This window comes from Mastomys coucha, chromosome X (genome assembly GCF_008632895.1).
Source record: "Mastomys coucha isolate ucsf_1 chromosome X, UCSF_Mcou_1, whole genome shotgun sequence".
Taxonomy (NCBI): domain Eukaryota; kingdom Metazoa; phylum Chordata; class Mammalia; order Rodentia; family Muridae; genus Mastomys; species Mastomys coucha.
Genome location: NC_045030.1, coordinates 63687247 through 63713441, shown reverse-complemented (window position 1 = coordinate 63713441; position 26195 = coordinate 63687247). Strand labels below are relative to the sequence as shown.

General features: G+C 34.9%; 1 protein-coding gene across 10 annotated transcripts in view; it reads left to right on the top strand.

Moving 5' to 3' along the window:
- Nucleotides 1–25597, top strand: part of Atp11c (ATPase phospholipid transporting 11C) — a 119631-nt gene extending 94034 nt beyond the window's left edge. For 5 of the 10 annotated variants that reach the window (XM_031363124.1, XM_031363153.1, XM_031363184.1 and 2 more), the window contains 7 exons: nt 1390–1517; nt 3502–3637; nt 5828–5893; nt 9794–9897; nt 12570–12723; nt 19733–19837; nt 23109–25597. In XM_031363124.1, coding sequence (XP_031218984.1) covers nt 1390–1517; nt 3502–3637; nt 5828–5893; nt 9794–9897; nt 12570–12723; nt 19733–19834 — 690 coding nt within the window. In that variant the 3' untranslated portion in view covers nt 19835–19837; nt 23109–25597. Of the gene's footprint in view, nt 1–1389; nt 1518–3501; nt 3638–5827; nt 5894–9793; nt 9898–12569; nt 12724–12842; nt 12909–18956; nt 19048–19732; nt 19838–23108 lie in introns of those variants that run through there. The other 5 variants (XM_031363133.1, XM_031363170.1, XM_031363144.1 and 2 more) reach the window with 5 other exon arrangements.
- Nucleotides 25598–26195: the final 598 nt, after the last annotated feature.

Here is a 26195-nt window from a genome sequence, read left to right as displayed (position 1 = left end):
TTTTTTTTTTGAAACCAAATAGTGTCCTGATTCCTTCGTCTGGGTCTACTAGCTCCTTGTATGCCCCCAGCTACTTACTCTCTGGCTTCAATTTGAATGTCTTGGTGAAGAAAGGATGAGACATACCAGCCCTCAGTGCTTGGCGCGCACTATGCTTTCTAGTAATGCTGATGCCAACTCGCGAATGAACTCAGAAGTTCTCTTTACATTGTTTCCGACCTTTTCATACGACTTTTCATTATACATGCATGTTTACTTTACTGGTTAAAAATATGCAGTTGGATTGATTAGTGTCACCTTTAAATGAATTTTATTAATCAGAGAACACTTACATAAATAAATGTGGAAGTGTGTATACAGGATGCCTTTAATTCAGACAACACAAAACAGTTATATGATGATACTACCAGTGTATATCTAATACTAAACTCAATAAATACTTGTACCTGAATGAAGTTTATGAAATATTTAAAATTTTTTCAATAGAAGTTTTATAGGCTAGAGAAAGTGGCATGGTGTTTAAAAGCACATGCTTTAGCAGAGTACCTGAATTTAGTTACTAGCTCCCATGTTGGATAGCTCACAACCATCTGTAACTCCAGCTGCATGGAGTTCTTCCACCCTCTTCTGGCCTCCTTGGACACACACATTCACATAAACTTACCCATACACAGACCTACACATATACATAATTTTTTTGAAAGGTTTTGTAATTGATGGATGACCTTTACAAATAAGGCATAACTTCTGTGTTCACTTGTCTAGTATTTACTGAAAGCTTTCAGGATTCCCTCCTCTGTTTTGGGAGCTCAATACTGTCAAAGCACTCAAGACAAAGATCACTAGACACATATTTATAGTTGATCAAGTTAGGTTTATTAATTGTTAGGGAGTGAGAATACACACAAGAGGAACTCTCAGGAAAAGGGTGGTAAAATGGCTTTATTATAGGATTTGAGCTTTATTACACTATTGGGATTGGAAAAGATTAACCCAATATATATAAAATAATATCCAGGAAAAAATCTGCAATATAGATTGGCTACTCCCTATGTTTTAGTTTCTCTAAGGTCTCCTGGATTTTACATATATGGTCTTTTATAAAATAACTACTGAATAGCTACATTTTTAGCAACTGAAAAATCTTATGTAAAGTTAATAGGAAATACTATATGATCCTGGTCCTTTTAAAGGGTAAGGAATGTTAATTATGACAGAATTTTTCAGTATTTTTAATCTTTGCCAGGTAAAATGACATTATTTACAAAGTTTTCTTCATTGCCCCAAAAATCATTTAAGAAAAAACTATTTGGCTAGAAGTTTTACAAATACAGAATTATCTCATAGATGAATGACCACAGTCCATTGTTTTCCTGTTTGTCTTTTCAGCCACTCTATGATGCTGCTTATCTTACAATGTACAATATCTGTTTCACATCCCTGCCCATCCTGGCTTACAGTCTACTGGAACAGCACATCAACATTGATACTCTGACTGCAGACCCTCGATTGTATATGTAAGTTGGAAATATCATTTAGACAATTTCCCACTCTATAGTCTAAGTGTGTTTGGAAGTCATGGTGTGGCTCAGACTAGCCTAAAACTTGTGAAATTCTGTTGTGTCAGTCCTGGTATTGGTATATAAGTCACCATGCTGAGCTTTTAAGTAGTATGTTTTATTTCATCTACAGGTAGGAAGGACACAGAACTGATCACTTGGTTCATTAAGTGGTTAAGCTAAAACAGATCATTCAACAGGAAAGTGGTGCATTTTCTGAGATATCAGTCCTGTACTTAAATGCATATATTTGTGATGTATGTATATATAGGTCACAAGTTATTACATAGTCTTACATAGAGGTGTAAAATAAAGGCTATAACATAACTGGCCCAGCCTAAAGTGTAACTTACCATGCTAACATTGTAAGCATTGGGTACCCACTTGATTTTAGCTTGTTCCTAAACAACAGAATGTAACTCCTATATAAACATGGGTCTCTAAAGTGTCCTATTGAATTTTATCAGTGATATTATATATTTCACCTTTAGGACTTAACATTCTGGTAACATCTCCTGCATATCATATAGAGATGTTCAAGCTTTGTTGCTAGTCAGCCTTTATCCAGATACTCATTCTTATTCTTTTTCTTTATGCTTTCCTTCATGCTGGGTGACTGCCTATTTTGATTTCCAACAGCTTCTTCATCTAAGTGTTCCTAAGAAGTCGGACTGGTAACTCATTATACCATGATACCCTTGCCAACTTTTCCCATAGATTTTTGCAAGGACAGTAATCACTTTCTACTCTTGACCTCTTTGCACTAGTCTAAGTCAGTGACTAGAAAAGTCACATTGGCTAAGCACTAGCTCCAAGGGTATTTAGAGAGATATTTTTCCTGTTTCTGAAAAATAGCCACATCTTTCTTCTCCCACTTTTCTGTTTATAGACAACATCCTTTGAATTTCAGATTTGTACCTAAAAGTCCTATAAGATAAAAAGTTGTATGATTTATCAATATCACCCAGTGACATTTCTGTGGGTGTGCTATTTAAATGATTAGATTCCCTTTGACACATGGTAAAAGGAGTTGAAAATAGAAGCAAAAACAGATATGTACACAAACCTATCTTCTTTGTTCAGATCTGTTTCATTAGAAGTAACAGCCTTATTTCATTTCACTTTCTGAGAAGAATGTGCTAGTCTTGAAATTATCATTTTACTCTATCTGCCTGCCATTTATCAGGACATCATTGTACAGATTATAACATGTGATTTGACTTGGTGGAAAACTCAGACCTACTTAAAAAATGTTACACTTCCAGTAAGAAGTTTAAAGAAATATATGAGCAGATACAGTTAGAAAACCTGGTAACATTGTTAAGAATATATGTACTTTTGTTGTTGTATTTGTTATCTGTCTGTCTGTTTTGAGACATCATCTTACTGTATAGTTCTGGCTGTCCAGGAAATCACAATGGTCCAGGCTGATCTTGGAGAGCCACTTAGAATCACTTGAGAAACTTTAAAATACTCTGAAGTCCAGGTTATATATCATACCAGTAAAGTCAGAATGCATATGCAAGTCAGGCATCAGTATTTATTAACTTATAATACTTGTCATTTGTACACTATGGTATTATAGTTCAGTATCTTTATACATGCATAATGATAAAGTCAGAGCAGTTAATGTTTTCATCCTCTCAGATACCATCATTTCTCTGTGCTAATGACCTTAAAAGTCTTCTGCTTATCTTGAAGTATCCAACTATTATAACTGTAATATACCACATTAGAACTGCATCTGACTCCCTAGCAGGTAGGAATTACATGAAAATATAACTTTGGTCCATCTATCCTTTTACTAAAATATCTTCCTGATCATTAAGGTAGGCCCTTCATTATAAACAGATCAAATAAATGCTCACCTTTCTTGTTTCCTTGTATTTTTAAGTCAACAGCTTACAGAGATTTATTAATTTTTCCCTCCATTTCTTAATAGGAAAATTACCGGTAATGCTATGTTACAATTGGGACCCTTCTTATATTGGACATTTCTGGCTGCATTTGAAGGGACAGTATTCTTCTTTGGGACTTATTTCCTTTTTCAGACAACATCCTTAGAAGACAATGGAAAGGTAAAAAGAACATGTAGTTTTCCATAGGCACAGCATTTATCACATGCATACTCTTGTGGTATTAATTTTTCAGTATTCATTTTGCAAACTATTTTTAACACTAGCTCTTTAACATAAAGAAATTAAGGACATAAGAAATTCCTTTTGTATGTGTATGTAGGAAGAGAACTTAAGCAACCCTTTGAAATCTCAATTTGTCTGTTGTTTTCAGGAAGTGAAGAGAGTTCTTGATACTTTAGACTTTATGCCTGTGTGTTGTGACATTTAAAAAAAGTCTTTTTCCATGTTAGTGCACAGCCTGGCCATCTGCATTTCTAATTCATAGTTAGTAGCTTTCCATGTTTGGAGTTGAAGCAGGTAGCTACTGTGTCTGTGTAGTGTTAGATCAGTATGTAAAGAGGGAAATCTTTTCTCTCCTTCCTGCTTTTCAAAGTGGGAGTACAGTGATGTTTGTTTGTTTGTTTGTTTATTTTAAGAGCTCTGTTGGTTCTGCTCCTATCTTCTGAGAAAATGGCAGTATCAGAGAAGATGCAGTGGGACAATTTTGTCCTACTCAAACACAAAGAGAAAATTACTGTAGCAAGGGAAGAGGCCACCTTTCTCTAGCCACACACTGCAACCTGAACTTTCTGACTCACATGTTGTTTTTATTATATTCTCCTTTGCCATGTTTGGTACTCTTCTTTTATGGTCATTCTTGCTAATCATAAATATGAAGCAAAACTATGTTTCAAAAGTAATTTATTACATACAATCTGTCTGAAACCTACATAACTAACATCTCCTACAAAAGGGTATGGTCAATGAATTTGAATGATACTTTGAAATTAGCTACTGCCAGGCGGTGGTGGCATGCCTTTAATCCCAGCACCAGCACTTGGGAGGCAGAAGCAGGCAGATTTCTGAGTTGGAGGCCAGCATGGTCTACAGAGTGAGTTCCAGGACAGCCAGGGCTATACAGAGAAACTCTGTCTCAAAAAAACCCAGAAAAGAGAGAGAAAGAGAGAGAGAGAGAGAGAGAGAGAGAGAGAGAGAGAGAGAGAGAGAGAGAGAGAGAAAGAAATTAGCTACTACAGTCAGGCCCTCTAATTTGGAGTAAGTTAGTATGAATCCCAATTATTAATCATAATATAACTATTAGGAAGATATTAATTGCCCTTAGAATACTTATACCAAGCACTTGCCACAGATGGTCCTGCAAAATCATGGATATCAATCGTTGAGAAAGTCACATTAGCTTTCCAAGTCAACTTTTGTGGTCTAGTAATTAGAAATTCAGTTTTGTGATTTCTCAGATCCTTCACCTATGAGTAATTCTGTGACTTTTACTTTTAATTTTTGATACAAAAATTGTTTATAGCGGGCTACTGCTGAAAAATAATTTGCTTCAGATTTATTTTATGTTGACATTCATTGGCTTGGCCAACAAACCAGGTGGTATATAAGAATCAGTGGCCCAGCCTTTTCTGATTTATTTTGTATTTTGAGTTTATAAAGTCCAAATTAAGATTTTATTGTATATGTCCCCATCCTTTTTAAGTGTTTGCTAAAATTACGTAAGTGTAAGAATTACCAGCAGCTAAACCCATGTATGATTTGGTCAAATCCTTTTTTCTTCTATTAACCTTATTTTGTTTTTATTTTGTAAAAACGTTTTACATCTCATTTTCTGTTTCAATGTTCTGCATTCAGATCTTGACAGCGTTTGGTAAGCATATGTGCCATTCATTGCCATCCTTTGGATTTATAAGTGGTACTGCTTCGCTGGTGTGCACATGCTAACATAGTGTTTATAGTCACAAATTAGACTCCCTTTAAAAATGTGAGTCCTTTCATGCTTATGTGAGAACTCTCCTTACATTCTAAGACCAAAACATCAAACTCATTAGTGGCATGAGTCATTATTTTGATGAACAGTACTTCTAGGGGAATAGTATTCTTTTTCATCCTCCTTTATCAAACCAATGAGCTCACTGTTTGATGCTGTATAGTAATAAACATAGTTAACCACCACTGTAGTGTATCTGTTCATGTAAGTAGAGCATTGCAGTTTTATCTTAGTGACCAGCTATTTTCCCAAGTAATTCATAAAAAGATTGTTGTCAATTACCTTCAGGATTAAACTTGACTTTTTTATTTCTTCAGCAGGGTGTGTATTCATAATATATATAATTGTTAAATGTTTTTCAGATTTATGGAAATTGGACATTTGGAAGCATTGTTTTTACAGTCTTAGTGTTCACTGTAACTCTGAAGGTTAGATTTTTATTCATTCAAATATATTTTGTCTAACTTTATCACTTAATCTTTGTATTACTATTTGTCATCCAGCCCCTTGTCTGAATGCTTACTAAAAACTGTATAATGCTAAGGGTTTTAGCATTTGTATACTATTTGTCATTTTGTCTGGTACATATTCTATGCTATTTTGTTTTAGTATTAAGAAATTCAGATACCACACTTACATTGGAAATCTATTCCTTCTTAATCGCTGGCATTGTTTGTTTTGTTTTATTATTGAAAATAAATTTAATATATTCTGATCATGCTTTCCCCTTTCCTAATTTCTCCCAGATCCTCCCTGCCCACCTAAATCTATCTTTTTCTCCCTCCCTCCCTCCCCTTCTCTTTTCTCCTCTCTCCCTCTCACTCTCTGGCCTTCCCTGCCTCCCTTCTTTTCTATCTCCCTTTATCTCTCTCCCAAAAAATAAAGAGAAGAAACAAAGGAAAAAACAAATAGGCAAACAAAACAAAAACAAAACTCAAAGTAATTGGAAACCAGAAGCAGGAATGGGCATAGATTCCCAATTGATAACCAAAAAGCTATCTGTAATTGACACCTGCTTGCAAAGAAAAAAAGTAACTGTTTTTTTGTTTTTTTGTTTGTTTTTGTTTTGCTTTTTGTTTTTGTTTTGTTTTGTTGGTTTTTCAAGACAGGGCTTCTCTGTGTAGCCCGGGCTCTGCAGGAACTTACTTTGTAGACCAGGCTGGCCTTGAACTCAGAGATCCGCCTGCCTCTGCCTCCCAAGTGCTGGGATTAAAGGCGTGTGCCACCACCGCCCTGCAGTAACTGTTGTTTTTAAGGCATTACACTAAATTATATAAACAGGATGAAAGTTCATGAATATATATTTATAATATTTCCATGTTAAATACTTATATCTGGGGGCTAAAGAGTTGGCTCAGCAAGCACTTGCAGAGAATTGGGGTTCTGTTCCTAGCCCCCCATGTTGCAAGGTTTACAACTGGCTGTAATATCAGCTGCAGCAAAGCCAGCAGCCTCTTTAGGTATCTGCATACATTTGCACATACATATAAAAATTAATAAATTTATATCTGAATTTCTTTTATGTTTAAAAAGAAATAGACAGTCACTGCTTGTATCCTTTTTGTTGGCACATTTAATTCCTAATGGCAAAGGTCCTAAAGCAAGTGATCTCAATTTTCAGTTGTTTATTTTTGTGTATATGTGTGTCTGAGTACCATATGCATAAAATGCCCACTGAGGCTGTGTGGGAGGTAGGATATAAACCTCGGTCCTTTAGAAGAGCAGCCAGTGCTCTTAAACCACCAAGCCATCTTTCTAGCCACTACGTCATTTTTATTTTTTTAAAAATAATTGGACCTTTAAAACATTGGACTCTATTTAAGGATCCCTGGCTGGCTTTACAGGTATTTTTGTGATTAGGACATTTAAATAAATGTCTCTGTACAAGACATATATGCAAAAAAAACTTGGTGGTAATGACGTTTTATAAATTCTGTTAACTACTGAAATGTAGCTATGTGTTAGTTAATGAAGTGTATAAAGATATGTGACAGAGCTAGACATGATTATCTATGTCTGTGATCCCTGTATTTGGAATTCAAGGCCAGTGTGTCCTATATAGTTATTAGTTCCAGGCCAGGCTGGGTTGAGTGAAAAATCCTTGTCTCAAAAATAAACAAAAATTATCTATATGACAGAAGAAAGGTAATTTTGGCAAAATCATTGTCTTAATATGTAACCATGTAATAATGCTATAAAGCCTTGTTAAATGCTGTCCTTGAGACTCATAAGTGAGAGTTTTTTTTAAACAGATCATCATTTATATCTGCAGTGTATCTTTTTTTTAATTACTAATCATTCCATTTGTTTACAATCTCAAATGATATCCCACTTCCCGGTTACCCCTAAATTGGGACTTTACTAGTTTAGAAAGCATAATCAAGCCTGGCAGTGGTGGTGCACACTTTTAATCCCAGCACTTGGGAGGCAGAGACCGGCAGATTTCTGAGGCTACACAGAGAAACCCTGTCTTGAAAAACAAAAACAAAACAAAACAAAAAAAACAACAACAAAAAGCATAATCACATTCCTCTGAGCCTTCTAGCAATATTTCTAGCATGTAGTCTAAGGTTAAACTAGAATTCAGATATATCATGGTGATAGGATTGCTCTATAATCTTTATGGGTTTTTATTCTAATATTTTCATTATTCATTTGTATTCATCTGTTAATTCAGTAATATAGAACGTGTGTGTGTGTGTGTGTGTGTGTGTGTGTGTGTGTTTCTGTTCCATAACATGCCTGCGAAGAAGGACAGTGGACAATTTATTTACTGTTTTGGTAATGGGGATAAGTTAGATTTTCAGACTTTCCAACAAACATCTTACCTATCAAACCATCTTGCCAGCATTTTATGTAGAATTTCATATGAAATGCTGGAATTCATCTCAGGCTAAACATTTCATAACTCTGTGTCCTTGGGCACATAACTGTACTTCTGTATTTCAGCTTCTATAAAAGAGATCTAAAGTAGCTCTTTTCCCATCTTAGGGGCTTGTGATAGATAGGTCTCCAAATCAAAACAAAATATTGAAATGAAGGTATCTAGAGTGCACACATTATAACCAGTGCCAATTATTAGTGTTATTATATTTTGTTAAATCATGATTGTAAATGGAAGTGCCTTGCTTGCCCCAGTAGGGAAGGTTCTAGTCCTTCATTTCCCAATTAAAAGCTATCCTTATTGCAACATGTGTTCTTCAAATGGTATCCACTCCTTCCTCTTTTCAATGAGTACTACTGTAACATTTTTCCCCTAGCAGCCCAGAGTGGGAATTCAGGATTGCTCTGGGTTCACATCCTGAATTCCCACTCTGGGAATTCTGTTATAAATGAGAAACTGTAACAGAGCTGATGACCATGGTGCAACAGCAAATAAAATTAAATGCTCTTGTTATCAGCTTGTATGAGCTAGATATTTTAAGCAAGAACATGAGCCTGTATTTTATTTCTAGCTCACATTTGAAAAACAAAGGCACCACCATCTAAAAATAAAGCCCCTATCATTCTTTATAGAAACATGACAATTTTTTTTTAAAGATTTATTTATTATTTATTTATTATAAGTACACTGTAGCTGTCTTCAGGCACACCAGAAGAGGGCGTCAGACCTCATTACGGATGGTTGTGAGCCACCATGTGGTTGCTGGGATTTGAACTCATGACCTTCGGAAGAGCAATCGGTGCTCTTACCCGCTGAGCCATCTCTCCAGCCCCCGACAATTTTTAAATAGAAGACAACTAAACATTTTATTAATTTGATGGACTAGATAATGATTTTATAGTTGGAAATCCGTGGTCCATTGCTTTATGATATATGATGCATGAAGATAGTTGCCTCTACATATAGTGACTCTGACCTGTTAGTGGTGCTTTTATAAGTCTGTGTCTACTCCAATCGCTACTCTTACCCTCTCCTGCTTTTTGGCATACTTGCCTCCTTTGCTATTATATCCCTGGCCACTACTCCCTAAAGACTTGGGACTTTGGCCTCCTAGTTATTACTGTTGCTTCACTGGTCACCTGTCATTCAACACTGAGACAACTGTAGCCCTCCACCTACAAATGGGTTGACTTAACTACACTTCGATGCTTACTATAGAATTTAGAGACCTCAGGGCAGCACTCAACATTCTTAGTTTAGTATTTTAAAAAGACTAGCTTCTGCTCTTTTAATTACACCCCCTTCTAAAATAATGGCTAAATATGAATCTTCCCATAGGTATTATATCTGTATAAATTGTCAGATATCATAATGTAATACCTGGTATATTTTTGTGATATATAATATCTATATATATTAAAATGCTTGCGTTTTATCTCTTTAGCTTGCCTTGGATACCCGATTCTGGACATGGATAAATCATTTTGTGATTTGGGGTTCTCTAGCCTTTTATGTTTTTTTCTCATTCTTCTGGGGAGGAATTATTTGGTAAGCAGATGTACATGTGTGAGCAATATTAACTATATATATATATATCTATACTTTATATGTAAGATACACTTTTAAAGTTTTGATTATATATGATGTTTAAGATTGCTAATTTATAAATGTTAATGAATTAGAAGTTACTTTTACCTTATAATATTGTTAGCTTTAGGTAATATTTCAAATATGAATATCTTAGTTCATTTATTCTAAAGACCTGGCTTTGCATACATAGCCTCTGCCCAAATATTTAGATTCGTAGGTATATAGGCAGCTGTCTGTCAAGTAAAACAATAAAAATTCCGACCTTACATGTGATCTCCAGTAGAAAGGCTCATCCTGTAAAGTTTCTACCTGATAGCATTGGCCAAAACATATATTAGTGTCCATTTACACAAGTGCATCTCAACCTCTGGGTCATGACCCCTTTGAAGATCTTATATCATATATTTACATTACAATTCATAACAGCAGCAAAATTGTACTAATAAAATAGCAAATAAAATAATTTTATGATTGGGAGTCACCATAACATAAGGAATTATATTAAAAGGCTGCAGCATTAGGAAGGTTCAGAACCACTGACAGACCGTAATGCCACATAAATGAGATCATTTTTCCTTCAGTATTTATAGGAGAAGCAGGATCATTGAAATTTCAAGTTCATCTTCAGCTACATAGTGAGCTTGATGCCAGCCATAGATGAGACCCAATATCATCCCTCATACCTCCCAAAATGAGAAAGAGTTTCTCTTTTGAAAAACTACTTAAGATAAAGTCCTTAAAAAGAAAATCTACTTTAAGAATATAACACCGAATGACTTAGAGATGCAATCATACTAAACCAAAATGTATTAACTAAATGCAATGTACAGTTGTCTGTTTACCCAGAACTCTGTGACTCTGTAATCAACATATGAAAGTTAGATACATCTCCTCAAAAATAAAATGTTTCTAGACCCTAAACGATTTTGAACTCTTCCTACAGACTTTTCCTCATTGATTAAGTCGTTTAAAGGAAAAGTTTTTTTTTTTTTAATCTGAGTGCTCTGTCTGAATGTACACCTGCATGTAAAAAGAGGGCTTCAGATCCCTTTATAGATGGTTGTGAGCCACCATGTGGTTGCTGGGAATTGAAGTCAGGAACTCTAGACCACTGAGCCATCTCTCCAGCCCCTAAATGAAAGGATTTTTGCCATACCTGTTTTCATTCATTAGTAATACCTACTGAAAATGAAGTGCAATAGTCTTACCTTATTCATGGTTTGATTTGAGGGTTTCAATTGTTCTCAATGAACCATAGACTAATAAATACATGAAAAACTCTAGAAATAGGGCATTTTATAAGTTTTAAATTGCACTTTTTTGTAGTGTGATAAAATTGCATGCCACCCAGCACTGTCCTATTAGAGACATGAATCATCCCTTTGTCCTGTGTACTCAAGCTATGTGCACCACCTACCTATAATTTGCTTAGTAACTGTTTCACTTTCAGGTCAGCTGTCATGGTAGCACAATGCTTGTATTCAAGTGACACCTTTTTTGGGCAAAAACTGTCAACAAAGTACAAGAATAATGATACGGGTGACTTTACTATCTTTATTTTATTTCATTATTGTTCTTTATCTTTGTGCATGCTCTATAAATTAAGCTTATTATGGGTGTTATTGGAAAGTGTCAGGGAAAGGTAGTAATCATCCCTTCAGGTACCCACTAGGGCACTTGAAGTTCTGTGCTGAAGGGAAGCTGTTCAGGCAAAGCTACACGCGAGCTTACAATGAGCTTACATTATGTGGTATATGTTTGTGTGTGAATGTGGGTTTGTTTATATAAGTGCAGTGCCTGTGATCAGAAAAGAAACTAGTTCATAGAGGATGATGTATGATAAATGATCTAATAATAGAACGAAGTTGTTGCCAACCTAGAGTTCCTGAGTCCCCAATCATTTATGGAGGTCTGATATGCATCCTAATCTTACAGAGCTACTGTCTTCCCCTCTGTTTAAAAGAATACTTTAGTGATATTTTGTGTTGTACAGTTTACAGGATAAGGGAGCTTAAATGTTTCTCAATGCCACTTAACAGTAATGTCAGATATAGGATTCTCTTGGATTCTTGTCTTACTTACTGTAGCCTGCCATCTATTTATCTCCTGGGAACAAACTGTTAGTCAATATTTGTTTGCAGACAAGACGAGTACATTCTCTCATTTATGAGTAACTATAAACTGTACATTTCTGTTTTTATATTTATTTATACCAAAGTTTTAAAAAGAGGGGTAATTCATTTTTAAAAAAGTAAAAAATCCTTCCTCCTTTAAATAAGACAGCTGAGTAAGTAAAATGATTATTAGGATGAAAATTAACTTCATTTCTCTTAAATACCTTTAAGCTTTAGCATTTTTCCAATGCATATAAATATTCATCATATGATTGCATGATCATTTTGAAGTCAGATGAATTTTATTTTTTTTTCCTCCTTGATTCACACCCCTTTTCTTCTAAACATTTGGTAAATGAAATTTGTTTATTTCTATTTGGGATATTCTAGAGAAAATTACTTTAACATGTGTGAGGAAGAGTTCTTTTAAATGCAAAAGACAGATTAAGTTAGACTTCTGTTTCACCTGCCAGGAACTGATTTGGTTTTGCATTCTGTGTTTTCTTTCCATTCCAGGCCTTTTCTGAAACAACAGAGAATGTATTTTGTGTTTGCTCAGATGCTTTCTTCTGTATCCACATGGTTGGCTATAATTCTATTAATATTTATCAGCCTTTTTCCTGAGATTCTCCTAATAGTAATAAAGAATGTACGAAGAAGAAGTGCCAGGGTAAGGACTAAATTTATGTTCTAGCCTAATATTTGGAAGAGGTGTCACTGTCTACCATGAACTGAAAATCTGATGTAGAGAATTGCATTAGTTACAGCATGTTAAACCCCTCCTTGCAGGTTCATCACTTAATTTCCTCTTCTGCATAAAAAGTATAGTAAAAACTTCGTTACCCAATACAGGTGGTAAGTAGCTTCCGTAATAGTGTTCTGTGTGATCTTTACAATCCATATGGAGTAGCTCATATGCTCCATATGGAATGTTTAAAGGAAAAAAAGACTTTATTTTGTATTTATCTCAGATTTTTCACACTAGGAATTTCCACACCAACATTTCAGCTTTGACCTTAGAAATTTCCCTGTGGTCTGTTTACAGATGTTTTGTCAGTTGATAACCTGATTTGCTTTTTCCAAAGCTGTCCCCTTCCTGTGATTATAGTGCTGCTTAATCTCTGTGCTGCTTCTAGCCCTGTCTCATAGCACGATATTTGAACCAAAGAGAACTGCTTGGATGTACTTTTAACATCCTTACTCTTCGGGACACACTTGTAAATATTCATGATAGTTTATAAGTGTGTTTTTATTTTTAACTATTAAATTATATTACTGTAGAAAGAAGTTGTCTCCCTCCGTCACATCTGATATTTTTTGAACATTGCTTTTAAAGCTTTTAAAGTGAAAGGGTTAGAATTGCCTGGAAAATGAAACTACTGGCAAATTTTTACTAGCGGATGAATTAAGTAAATCATATCCCTGCCAATACTCATTCCCTTTGTTAAAATAAAGTCCTACTTCTGTCATACTGATATCCACTACATGTTATAACACCTCTAAGGCAGTATTTTAGAGAAATCCTCAAGTCATGACTGCCTGATGTGTTTAATCAAATTTATCAACCACTTGAACCACAAAACTGGTATATCATGGAGGTCTTTCTGCATGTTGAATGACAGAACCCAGTTGGTTGACATTATGTAGAAATAAAGATGTGAAAATTATTATACTAGAAAAGTCTTCAGCCAAGTTTTAAAGGACTAGAAATACAGCTTTAGTGGTAGCAGTTTAAAAACATTCATGAGACCTTAGGATTAATCCTCAGTAATGAGAAAAAATCAGTATATAGCTAGGTAAACAGAATTGCTCCAAGCTACCTATTTCTATATAGCTTTGGGAAACACTTGAACATAATTTTAGTATAGATAAGACTTATTAGTTTACTTTTTCAGTGGCCTCGAACTTCATCCAACCTTGGTTTTAGTTTTCGAATGGAGAGTAGTATTGAGGGAGCACTATTCTTCTAGACTGGCTCAAATGCTAGTTTTCATGCAGCCCAATAAAAATGTTTAAGTAAGACAATAGAAAAGAATAAAATTATTCAGGGACTGGGAATATAGTTCACTTGGTAGAGTATATTCCTAGTATGCACAAAGCCCTGGATCCCATCCTCAGTATTACCTAAGGTAGATATAGTGGCCCATGCCAGCAATATCCATCAAAAGGATACTAGTTCAAGGTCATCCTTGGCTATACACAGAGTCCCTCTGAGAGGGAGGGATGAAAGGAAAGAAATATTGATTTTTCAATACAGAATTTATAAAGGAGGATTTCTTACATTACTTTTCTATTTTCTTTATCTGAAAAATATGCTTGGGGATACTTCTAAATGTTTCTCTTTGTGATAATAGAGCTCATTTTGCAAAATGGCTTACACTCAAGCTCCACACTAAGAGGGCAAGAAATCTCAGAAGTCAAAATCTTAATATGTATCATCATAATCTTAGTCCCTCTGTAAAAAGGAGATACCAGCTAGGATATCCAGTGATGTTTGTATAGGCCATTGCACTGAGGGGATGCTGCTAGGAAGCTATAGATTCATAGACTCAGAGCATTTTTGTTCGTGTATACAGGAGATAACACATTTCACTAGAAAGCATAGAATGTTGCCAGTAGGTCAGCATGAAATTTGTCATGGTTTCTGTCCATGACAGGAGGAATTCTAAAGTCTGTGATATAGCTTGGCATGATAATATACTAGAGCAAGCAGGAAGTTTTCCATAACCATTTTCATCCATTCAATCATTCATTCATTACTCCCATGCTTTTTGAACCAGTAAACATTTGTTGAACCACCTGCTGATGAACATCTCTCTATATATCCAGTGTCGGAAAGAACCAAATTGTTTCTCAGACTCTGTAGGATTTTGAGAGTTAAAAATGAGTCAGAACAGTTGTGGACACTAAACTGCACTATCTGTGTGGGGGGGTGGTGGTGGTGCTATATATGAATGCATTACAGGCCAACAGAAACATGGTAACCATATGTCACATCAGTTTCCATCATGACCTATTGGTCCATTGATAAACAAGCAGAAGCCAACTTTTAAATAAAGGAGAATGCATATTTTATTTTCCTTAAAATATGTAAGTCTTTGTATTTGATGACCAATAGTCAGACATCATGAGTGATTTCCTATTTTGTTAATGACAGTAGACTGGCTTTAAAGTGAAACAGATGATTACTTTATACTGGATCATCATCAGAGCCTAGCAGAATCTGTCATGAGATGAAATGTGTTTCCCTATCTAGAATAGGAGATGGTCCTGATATCAGTAAGCATATTAGATATTCCCTACATACTCTAGAACTGCCTCTAGCAAGTACCCTGTCAGTGCTATCCAAAAGTAGAGCTCAGCAGCTATTTTGAAGAGGAGACTTAACAGTAGGTAGTACACATGCCTCTTAGGTATTTAAAAAAGAAGCTAACCCATTTATATTTAGTATTTATAAAAGCATCTTTATTTTGAGTTCCTTTCAATTCAGTTTATATTACCTGAGGATCTATTAAAACTACTATGGTAGGTGGTGATAGGTGGTGGTGTAGGTGGTGATTCAGTAATCTGTCAAACATGGCCCCACATTGAAGCTATTTTTCTAGCTACATTGTAAAGGATGTTCATTCTGAAACCTTCAGTAAACAGTTATAAAACATAATAATACACTTAATTATATGGCTTTTGATTGCATAATAAGATTGGACTAACTTCCTCTTAAAATCTCCTGTAGAGAGACTAATATGGCAGCCTCCAGCTTTGCTAAGATCTGTTACCATGTTTGTATTATAAATAATGCACACAGAATGGAAAGATGGCTTAGCTCTTAAGACCACATATTCTTGCAGAGACCTAGGTCCACATGGTAGTTCACAATCACCTGTAACTACAGTTCTAGGGGATCTGATGCCACCTTCTGACTTGTGTAGCTGCTATGCATGCTCATGGTTTACCAACATGCAGACAAATACCCTTACACATAAAATAAATATTTTAAAAAGTATAAAATATATTAAGCAAAGTGGGAGGAATTAGAGAATAGATGTGATCTTAATATATTATATTCATGTATAAAATTACCAAAAAATAAAAAGAGTTTTAATGGGCTGGAGATTAAAAATAGCCTTTTATAATATTCATGTCTCATAAAAATTTTAAAAGCATATTAATGAAAATTCTAAGTAAACTGTTAATGTTAAATTTCAAATTTGTAGTTTTAAAAATACATCTTTGAAAGTAAGCTTGCACAAGTCACTTAATTCAAGGGTTATAGTTCAACCATTTACCTCTCAGGTTAATATTCAGCAAGAAGGTTAATTTTTGTACTAAAGCCCCATCTTTCAGATTAGTAAAGCTTCTTTTTAGCTTATGAAATGACAAAGCTGCATAACAGTGTTAGATGGAACTATCATTGAGCACTGAACAGTGAAGCAGCAAAATAACACTTAAAAACCAATTTAAGGTTTAAGATTTGAAGTATTTTCACGACACTATATTTAATATAACCACAAGTGTGGTCAGCCTAGAAATCATTCAAATACCCCTATACCTTCTAAGCAAGTAGTAAATACTACTTTACATTTCCAGCAGGAAGATTTCCCACTTGTCATTAAGTAATGTTTTCTCCTGCCAGGCAGTGATGGTGCACGCCTTTAATCCCAGCACTTGGGAGGCAGAGGCAGGCGAATTTCTGAGTTCGGGGCCAGCCTGGTCAACAGAGTGAGTTCCAGGACAGCCAGGGCTATACAGAAAAACCCTATCTCAAAAACAAAACAAAACAAAAAAAGTAATGTTTTCTCATGCATTCTACCTCGATCAAAAGGGAGGCTTCACTGCCTCCTAGACAAGAAAAGAGTCTTCTAATTAGTAGAAAATGACCCAGTAATATTCCTACGCCAAGTGCGAGATGTCTACACAAATATGAAGGAGTATTCCAATATATAGATAGGAAGCTGTTTAAGAGGAAAAGACAGGGAAAGAACGAATGTAAGCTCTCTGACTTAAGTTCCCAGAGAATGCATTTTGGAAAATATAGCATCATTTTAATATTAAATGGTACTAATCATCTTGTAATATTTACAGTGTCATGTATGACCATGGATTCAGAAGACAGTACTCCTGAAAAAAATGTATTAGTGAAAATAAAATTAAATTCTTATGCTATTGAAAGAAAAAAATCCTAATGTCATAGTTGTTGGGATGAGACTTTCTCTGATGCCTCTCGTGGCATACTGCCACCTGAGCTGCCCGCAAAGCTCTGTACACAACTGTAAAGGAATGTGGACATTTCACACTGTTTTAGCTCATCATCTCCTGTCCTCACCTACCACTAACAGTTGCTATCTCTGCTTTGTTTTATTGTTTTGAACACTTTTTATGTCATGCTTTCAACTGCTTTCTATATGTTCATATTTCTTTTTTTTCTCTTATAAAGTCTCCAAATACCTAATCTATTAGCCCCTAAAATTTCTACTTTCTACACTTTTATCTCTGGTGGTTGAATATACATTTTTTGAACACAACAAAATGTGAATATAGTTGCAGTCTCAAAGTAGATAGGCTTGTATATTAAACTTAGGATTGCGGACAGAGTATCATGCTAATCTTGTTGCAAGGTTTTTGCCCACAAAACAGAAGATGGAATCATTTTTTTCTCAGATTCTGAAATATTTCTCTTGTTGTATCAATTGGTAACTTGCATGCTGACAACATGTCCCTAACTTCCTCATTTAAAGTAAAATATAAATGGGAAGAAGTGTGGTTATTTCAAAACACAAAAGTGGAAGAATTTGTAGTAAAGATTTGATTATTAAACTCTGTTAGATGTGTGCATCACTTGAGCTGCTTTCTTTTCCTATACCTATTTTCTTTAAGTGGAATAAAAATGATAGGGGCATTCTTCTGTTTGGGTGAGTGGATGTTTGTTTTTGTTTTTGTTTTTGAGACAGTCTAATTCATAGTGAGCATCCTGCCTCCGCCTCCTAAGTGCTAAGACTACAGTGTGTGCCACCGCAGCCGACTCGTTAACACTGCTAATCTTAATTAGTGGAGCTGTTGAGTTCAGCATGATCTGCAGTTAGCCTCACATCTTCTGTCTTGCATGGGCAATGCCAAAGCCAACTCTGCAAATTATGTCATTAGTTCAGACATAGAAAAAGAATCTCTTAGATTTTCTAATTAAATTTTTACAACTTTGGATTTTTCAGTTTGAAAAATGTGTGCTTTACCTAGGAAAAATTTAGCCTGCCTTTGTAAAGAGGTCTCTTATGTAAAAAAAAAAAAATAGTGAAACTGAGCAACTTATATTAGAAAAAAGGAAATAAGCCTTCTAATTCAGAGGCAAATGGTAAGATGGTGACAGGCACCACCAGATGTTTTCTCATTATATTGGTTTTGGCTAGATCTTTGATCCGTAGCTGCCCAAGGAGCAAGGAGCAGTCAGTTCTTTCATAATGTGTCTGTATAATTGAATAGCAAAGTTACTTCTTCAGGTAGATTAGTGATTTGCAAAAGACCTTGAACAAAGCTCTCTGACCAATGATTTTGACAAACATAGTGAATTAGTGATTAGAGATTGACTTTTTTAAAATAAGAGGATTTTAGAATTATTTGATTTAAAATAGTACATTCCCATCAACAAAATAATTTTAAGTTGATATATAGGAAAACAGCAGCTGGCACATAAAATAGGCTATTTCTAACTAACTCTACTTTTACTTTAGTGATGTCCTTAAAACTAACATGTCATTTCTACTTCCAGTTCTCAAGGTTTCTTTTTAAATGTTTTACATCTGAGAGAATATTTACTTTTTCTTTTCTTTCTTTCTTTTTTCTTTTTTTATGGTTTCTGCATTTCTCTCTTTTCTACTGCAATTTTCCACCTTTTGTGCAATTGTGAACAAGGTAACGAACCGCCTCCCTTCCTCAGGAACATCTACTATCTTCATGCTTTCTCAAACTTCCAGCAATCACAGTTTCTCTTGGAGTGAATAAGGTGATTTCCTTTCTTAATGTACCAACTTGTTTGCATTCCCATTGCCTGACACCATTTCTGATTCTTCATAAAAAGTTATTTCTCATGATTCATTCTTATATTCTATTGATACTTAAAATATTTTATCATTTTCTTTTAATCATTTATTCACCTAAAATTGTCTTACTGGAGAGGGAATAATTTTCAAAAACTTGAAGTCTAACTTTGTAATTTGAGGTATGCAATATAGTAGCAATGATGTTAGTACTAGTCTGTTCACCAGGGCAAAGAGCATCTTGCACAGATTTCTCCCTTTTGACACACCCAGAGCACCAGCACAACTCTCAGAGGTGTTCACCAAAAGGATGGTAAGGTTCACTAACCAAGCCATGCTGACTCATCTTACCATATAACCTACAATGCCATCCCAGAAACCCAAGTTTGCCACATACTGCTAATGTCTGTTTACTTCTACTACCAAAAATAAAATAAAATAAAATAAAAACAGTTTGAGTTGGAGCCTTTTTGGTCCTTTAAATGTACTCAGTTGAATGTTGTGCATTTGCTGTTTAGTAAAAGTCACTTGTACTTGGGGCCAGGAAAGTAGTCTGTAGGAAATGATTTCATTTCTTTCTCCTACATTTTTATCACCAGGTAGGTTAACCTATCTTCAAATGCTTTAAGTATTTTTGCCTCACTATTACAGAGAAATCTGAGCTGTAGAAGGGCATCTGACTCATTATCCGCCAGACCTTCAGTCAGACCTCTTCTTTTACGAACATTCTCAGACGAATCTAATATATTGTAACAGGTACCTAGTGTTAAAAAGTGGGCTGGCTTTTTAAAGAAACAGATTAACAGCATTATAAAGAAAAAATGAAAATCATTCTTTAAATTTTCTCTGCTGTTGGTGTGGTGAACTTTAAACTATTCTTTGTAAAAATATAAAGATGCATTGCTTGGAATATGGGGAAATTTATATATACTTTAAATTTGCTCAAACCCCTAATAAACTTTTTGACATTTTCAGAGCTAAAGTTAATACACTATATTCAATTTGTGGAGGGAAATTGCCATGATGATGCCATCATGTAGAAATGCTTGATTCTCATCTAGAAATTAGAGAATTTTGACTTACAAGGATCATTTGAAAAATTGGAAATAAATATTCCAAAATTGCATCTGTATACTACCAAGTCAGTTTAGCATTGCATGTTTTTCTGGGAAGTATGTGAAAATAATCAAATTTGTTTGTACCTTCATGTGCTGTGTCTGTGTGTTTGTAGGTAATATACTTTTAATGTCCTTGTAAACGTCTAATCCCCAAATATGTTAATGATCCAGTGTTCTCTAATTGTAACATTTTTTAATGTCAAGTTTTATTCAAGCTAAATGTTTCAACTCTCAGAGGTAAAAATCTTTCCTAGCCATTCAGGGGGATGCATGCTTAATGACAAATTATTTTCTAGTTCATGATTCTAGAACAAATTTATTTTATAAAATTGCTTGATGTACTTCAGAAATATTTTAGAGGAATTAACATATCATGAGAAGGACCATAGAAGTCAGAATGACTCCTTTCATGTGCACTCTGTATTTTCTACTGCAGAGGGCTCTGACACTCCAGGTCCTGAAAGATATCTTATCCATTCAAGGAAATTTGGAGTGATTCATAAGTAATTCACTTATAAGCTTGTCTACTTACAAGCAATTCAGTACAGTTTATACATGGCTGATTTTTTTGTACACGTAAAAAAACTGTGATCATGGATAAAATTGTGGAACAATTAACTCCAAATCTGTTATTCTACCTAAGCCCCGTCTTAATGGATTGAATCTGTTGATTCTTTTGTCTCCTATCATTCACCACATTCTATATCTGCACTCTTACTTTGGAAGCAGACTTTGTATGCTGTAGTCAGCATGTATCACACATGTTGTAGTGTCTCACCTGCATGTGTTTCTCCGTAGTAATGAGTTGACTTCATAGTAGCCTTCAAAGTCTTTGACATTTGCTTCAGGTTACTTTGTCCTAAACAAGCCACAAGATGCATTTCAGCTGTGTGTTTGCATATGCTATTGTATCCCCCTGGATTGCTTTCTTTAGCTTGGTCTGTGTTTGGAAGCCTCTGCTGGGTAGCAGACACTGCTACTGCTTTTGGCCTCTCCAGGGCCTCAACTCCTAACATTATCTAGAACTTTAGAAGTTTAAAAAGAAATGTTTCATTTTTAATGTAGTTATTTGTTCCAGGGATTGATTTTCATGTGGCATTATTTCTTCTCCAAGGAAAATATTTAGCAACTTAACCACTGAGCTTGTTCCTTAGTTGGTAAGGGAACAACCTGATTTCTTTCACATATTCTCAGTGTAAGTGGCAACCTTATTTTGGTTAAAGTCACTATTACCTGAAAACAAAGAAGCATGAATAGAAATTGAGGGTATTATAATGGATTTATAGTCTAAATTATGGTAAGAAAGATGTCCCAGAATGGGAATAAAATAATACTTTTTTAAAGACCTTCCATTACTGTAGTTCAAATTTTTGAATTTTAGAATATCAGGATGGTACACCAGGTAAAGGTGCTTACTGTCAAATCTGAAAATCTGAGTTCAGTCCCTGGGACCCTCATGATGGAAGGAGAGAATAACTCCTAAAGGCTGATCTCTGATCTCCATACATGCACTTTCATGTGCACACACACGCATACACTTTAAGTATTTTCAAAACCTTAAAAAATTTAAAACTTGATTTTAGCATGGAGAATGAAAGGTATATCCCCCTTCCTTGATACATAGCTCCAGCGTTTATATTCAAAGATCAGATTATTTACTATACCCTATCCTAATCACAGCATGCAAGTATTTAGAGGAGAGAGAAAAATCTGCAGATTTATTGGGGGAAATTCTCTGGTCCTTCTTTTAAGTACATGATGAGTAAGAAAAAGGAGGGTCATTTGAATCATAGCAAATCATTTACCAAAAAGGAAAAAAAAATAACTATGATACCATGGGTGGTAGTTCTTTTAGTAAGAGAGTATTTTCACAGAAAAGTTCATAAACTGAACATCTCAAAATTCACAAACCCAGGGGCTGGGGCAGTATAGTGTTGGCTATGCTGGCACAGGGACCTGAGTTCAGTCTCCTGCAGCCACATAAGAAGCCAGGTACACTGGTGCACTTGTGAACCTAGTGCTGGCAAGGCAAAGGATTTCTTAGAAAGCAGAAGCAAGAGTATTCTTGGAGCTTACTGGTTAGTCAGCCTAGTTCATTGGCAATCTCCAGATTCCACTGTGAAACTGTTTCAAAAAAACAAGGTGAGAGTCGAGTGTAATGCTACACACATTTAATCTCAGCACATTCCTATAAGGCAAAGGTAGGTGAATCTCAGTGAGCTGAAAGTCAGTAGGGGCTATATAATGAATTCCTGTCTCATGATAATAGATGAATGGCACCTAAGCATGACACCAGCATGACATTGTCCTCTACATGTTTGTGCACACACATTCTTTTTTAGATTTTTTTATATTGTTATAAGTATACTGTAGCTGTCTTCAGACACACCAGAAGATCTCATTACAAATGGTTGTGAGCTACCATGTGGTTTCTGGGAATCGAACTCAGGACCTTTGGAAGAGAAGTAACCAATGAGCCATCTCTCCAGCCCCTGTGCACACACATTCATATGTTCTCACATACATGCGTACATACATACTCCCAAATAATTCATACACCATTTTACTAGATGCTAGAGATCAAACTATCATGTTTCTGTATGCAAGTAGCTCCTAGCTTAATAGGTAATCCCAGTGGGAAAAGCTACTAGGAGAACCCTGGAGCAATCCAAAAGCAAAGAGCAAGCCTGAACTCTTCAGCTGACAGACGAAGAAAAGATTAGAAATCTGGGATTGTCTCTCTTTTTCCTCCTGCATGTGAATAAAACTTGGCACTTTTGTTAAAACAGTTGTGTTATTCTCATAACAAAATTTACTACTTGGTTTATTCTTGAAAATGTTATATAACAGATGGTTATATATTGTTGCCAAAATAAATTTTGTAACTCTCTGTATTTTAACCTTTTCAGAACCCGAATCTTGAACTGCCTATGTTATTGTCCTACAAACATATTGACCGTGGTTGCAGCTAAAGAAAGAAAGCATGAAGGAACTACTACAAAAGATATTAACTCAGGATACTCAGTATGAAACGAAAGCACTCTCATGTGTAGGGTTCAGAATACATGTTCATTCAAGTACCAAATAACTCTCTTAACCATTTCCAGTTATTGTAAGGAGCCATTATGGCCAAAGTTAAGAATTATATGAAAGTTTAAAGTAAGCATACTTAGAATTCTGGATTTAGATAGCATAACATAACTACAAAATGGGTGCTCCTTTAACCCGTTGACTTTGAATGGATTTAAATAGTAGCATAAAGTAGAAGTCATGCAATGAGAATGAGCAGAGTTTGCTATAGCAGTGTTACTTTTTGCCTGACAGAAGACATAGACTGTTTGTATCACATTTCTCATTCCTGCTGAATGATTATCTTTTTTTCCACACACAAAAGGAATACTTGAAAATATAAGACTAAATGATATTACTGCATCAGACAAAATAAATCATCTTTTCAATCATAGGCTAATTGTCTTGGTCTAATATCCTTTCCAAAAAGTACCTTGCATACTTGTGTGATACTGTTAATTCTGGGTATTATTGTAGGAACAGGGGCGGAAAGGTTATTTGGTGTGTTTTATTCTGAATTACACACCACTTATGTACTTAAGACTACTAAACTTGAAAATAAAATATTTCAGTCTCTTGGTAATAGCCCCTCAAGACAGTTAAGTAGTAGAAAGATTTCCAATGTTAGTTTTGCTGGGTAATGCGGTAAGGTGTGTTAAATATTTATATAAAAACGCCATTCTTAACATCAGTATTTTAACAATTTTATGTGGCAAAGATGGGAAGAATAGCTTATTTTCAACTGCTAACGGTTTTTATTTGAAAGAAATTGTTTCTGTGCACATTTATAGCACTTTTTTTAAAGTTACCAATTTGGAAAGAGATCTATTCCAAAACCATGTAGAGCCACAACTCTTTGGACATGAATGTTGTTTCCTCTAGCTAAGTGGGCCAGGGAAATGGCCTAATTCTAAACTATGCTATGGACCTTGGTAAGATCCTCAAACCAGAAAGAGGTTTTAGCCCCTAATACATTCTCTTAAAACGTGAAAGAAGTATGAAATGTCTTTTCTTGAAAGAAGGACCACATTTGACAGATAGGCTAAAAATGATATTTAGAAAATATTTTTCTATCAGTCTCCATTTTTTTCCTTTCTGACATGCCTGTACTATTTAATGTTTATATTATACCTTGATTTAGGAACATATTAGACTTATTGTCTTCCAGTGTATTTATATAGTCCATATGGCACATTTGATTCTTCCATGTATTTGTTTGGATGCTTATTTAGGTGTAATTTTTCTTAAATTCTAAAACGGCAATAATTTCAGTTATCAGAAATCATTCCACAATTACTTAATTTAATTTGTTCTCATCTACCAGTATTACTTTTGAGTATTTTGTTAGGTGTCAATCACAGCTTAATTGTGCTGTGTGTGCTCTTGTAGCCTGTATTTGAGGTAATCTGCTGAAAGCAAAGTCTTTTTATTCTTTGCCTATTCCAAAGAGCTAAACATCTAACCCAGGAAAGCTTTGCTGTTTGTTATTGTTGTCATTGTTGTTGCTGCTGTATTATTATTTTACATCAGAACTATAAGGACTGTGAATAAATATAAGAGCCAAATAGAGAGGCTTAATTAATGCAGAATGATTGAGGAGTTGATAAATTCAGGATATTTAGGGTAGTAGAAATAAAAGTGAGTATGTGTGACTTGTTGCAGCAGAAAGAAATCTAGATGCGCAAGTGAGGGGAATTTAGAGTCATGCCCAGTTAACCATTACATTGTACACTGCACTTCAAATCAGAGGAACCTGGGTTTGCTTTCTGAAAGATTTTTATTAGTGATCTAAAACATGGCTAGCATGGGCTTAGCAGATGAAGTAATTGCAAATGAGCCATCCAGTATTCCTCGCACTATATTTTAACTACTCTTATTTCAGAAGAGGGCAACAAATCTAACAGTAAGATCATATTGCCATAATTTAAATAATAATTTTTGAGCTATCAAAATGTCTATGTAATTTTACAAATTGTTGTCTGTTGTTTGAAGATGTTGCCTATTAAAAAACATCCATTCCATATCTACTACATATACACCAGCAACAGTATAAATATAAGCCTAAATTTGCAAAAGTCATAATTTAGTGATGGAATTTTTTAATAACATGCAGTATATAAATGTGCAGATTTTATGCAAATGTTGATAAAATCATTTTTCAGCTTATAAAATGGAACTGCAATATTACATTTTTCACTTAAGCAGTTTTTTACATCTACTATGTTGCTTTCTAAAATGAACATGAATGCCATCTTTTATGAATGCAACTTGCCTTTTTCATTACAGAAATTTTTGTTTGATGTAATCAATAAACTTTGGTATGATACAATGGGTATTTGAGCATCTTTTGTTTTTGAAAGTATCAATTTGATATCAAGATGTTATGAATGCAGTTTAGTGATGGGAAGTTTCTGATTTCCTGTTTACATCTACATATATTTCACAAAAGGTTGCTACAACATCTCTATGAGTTCAACTGATGTTTTATGGCAATACTTAATTTGGGTTGGTAAGGTAATTGACCATATCTTAGAACTGTATAAAGATCCAGCCAGGATATAGCTATGATACAGTGTGTATTAAGCATGTATAAGGTCTCAGCTTTGAGCCCTAGCACAAAACAAAGTATGGAGCCCCAGCTTGATAAATACATATTAAATGTCCACAGTATGCTGCCTACATCCTGGAGTGTGATGTATATTCTATATGACCTGTATTTTCAACCCTTTGAAAGTAATTGATTCTTTTTTGTTTTGTTTTGTTTTGTTTCAAAACAGGGTTTCTCTGTATAGCTTTGGCTATCCTGGAACTCACTATGTAAACAAACCAGGCTGGCTTCAAACTCTGATCCACCTGCCTCTGCCTCCTGAGCACTGGGATTAAAAGTGTGTGCAACCACCAACTTGCTTAAACCATTACATTCTTTT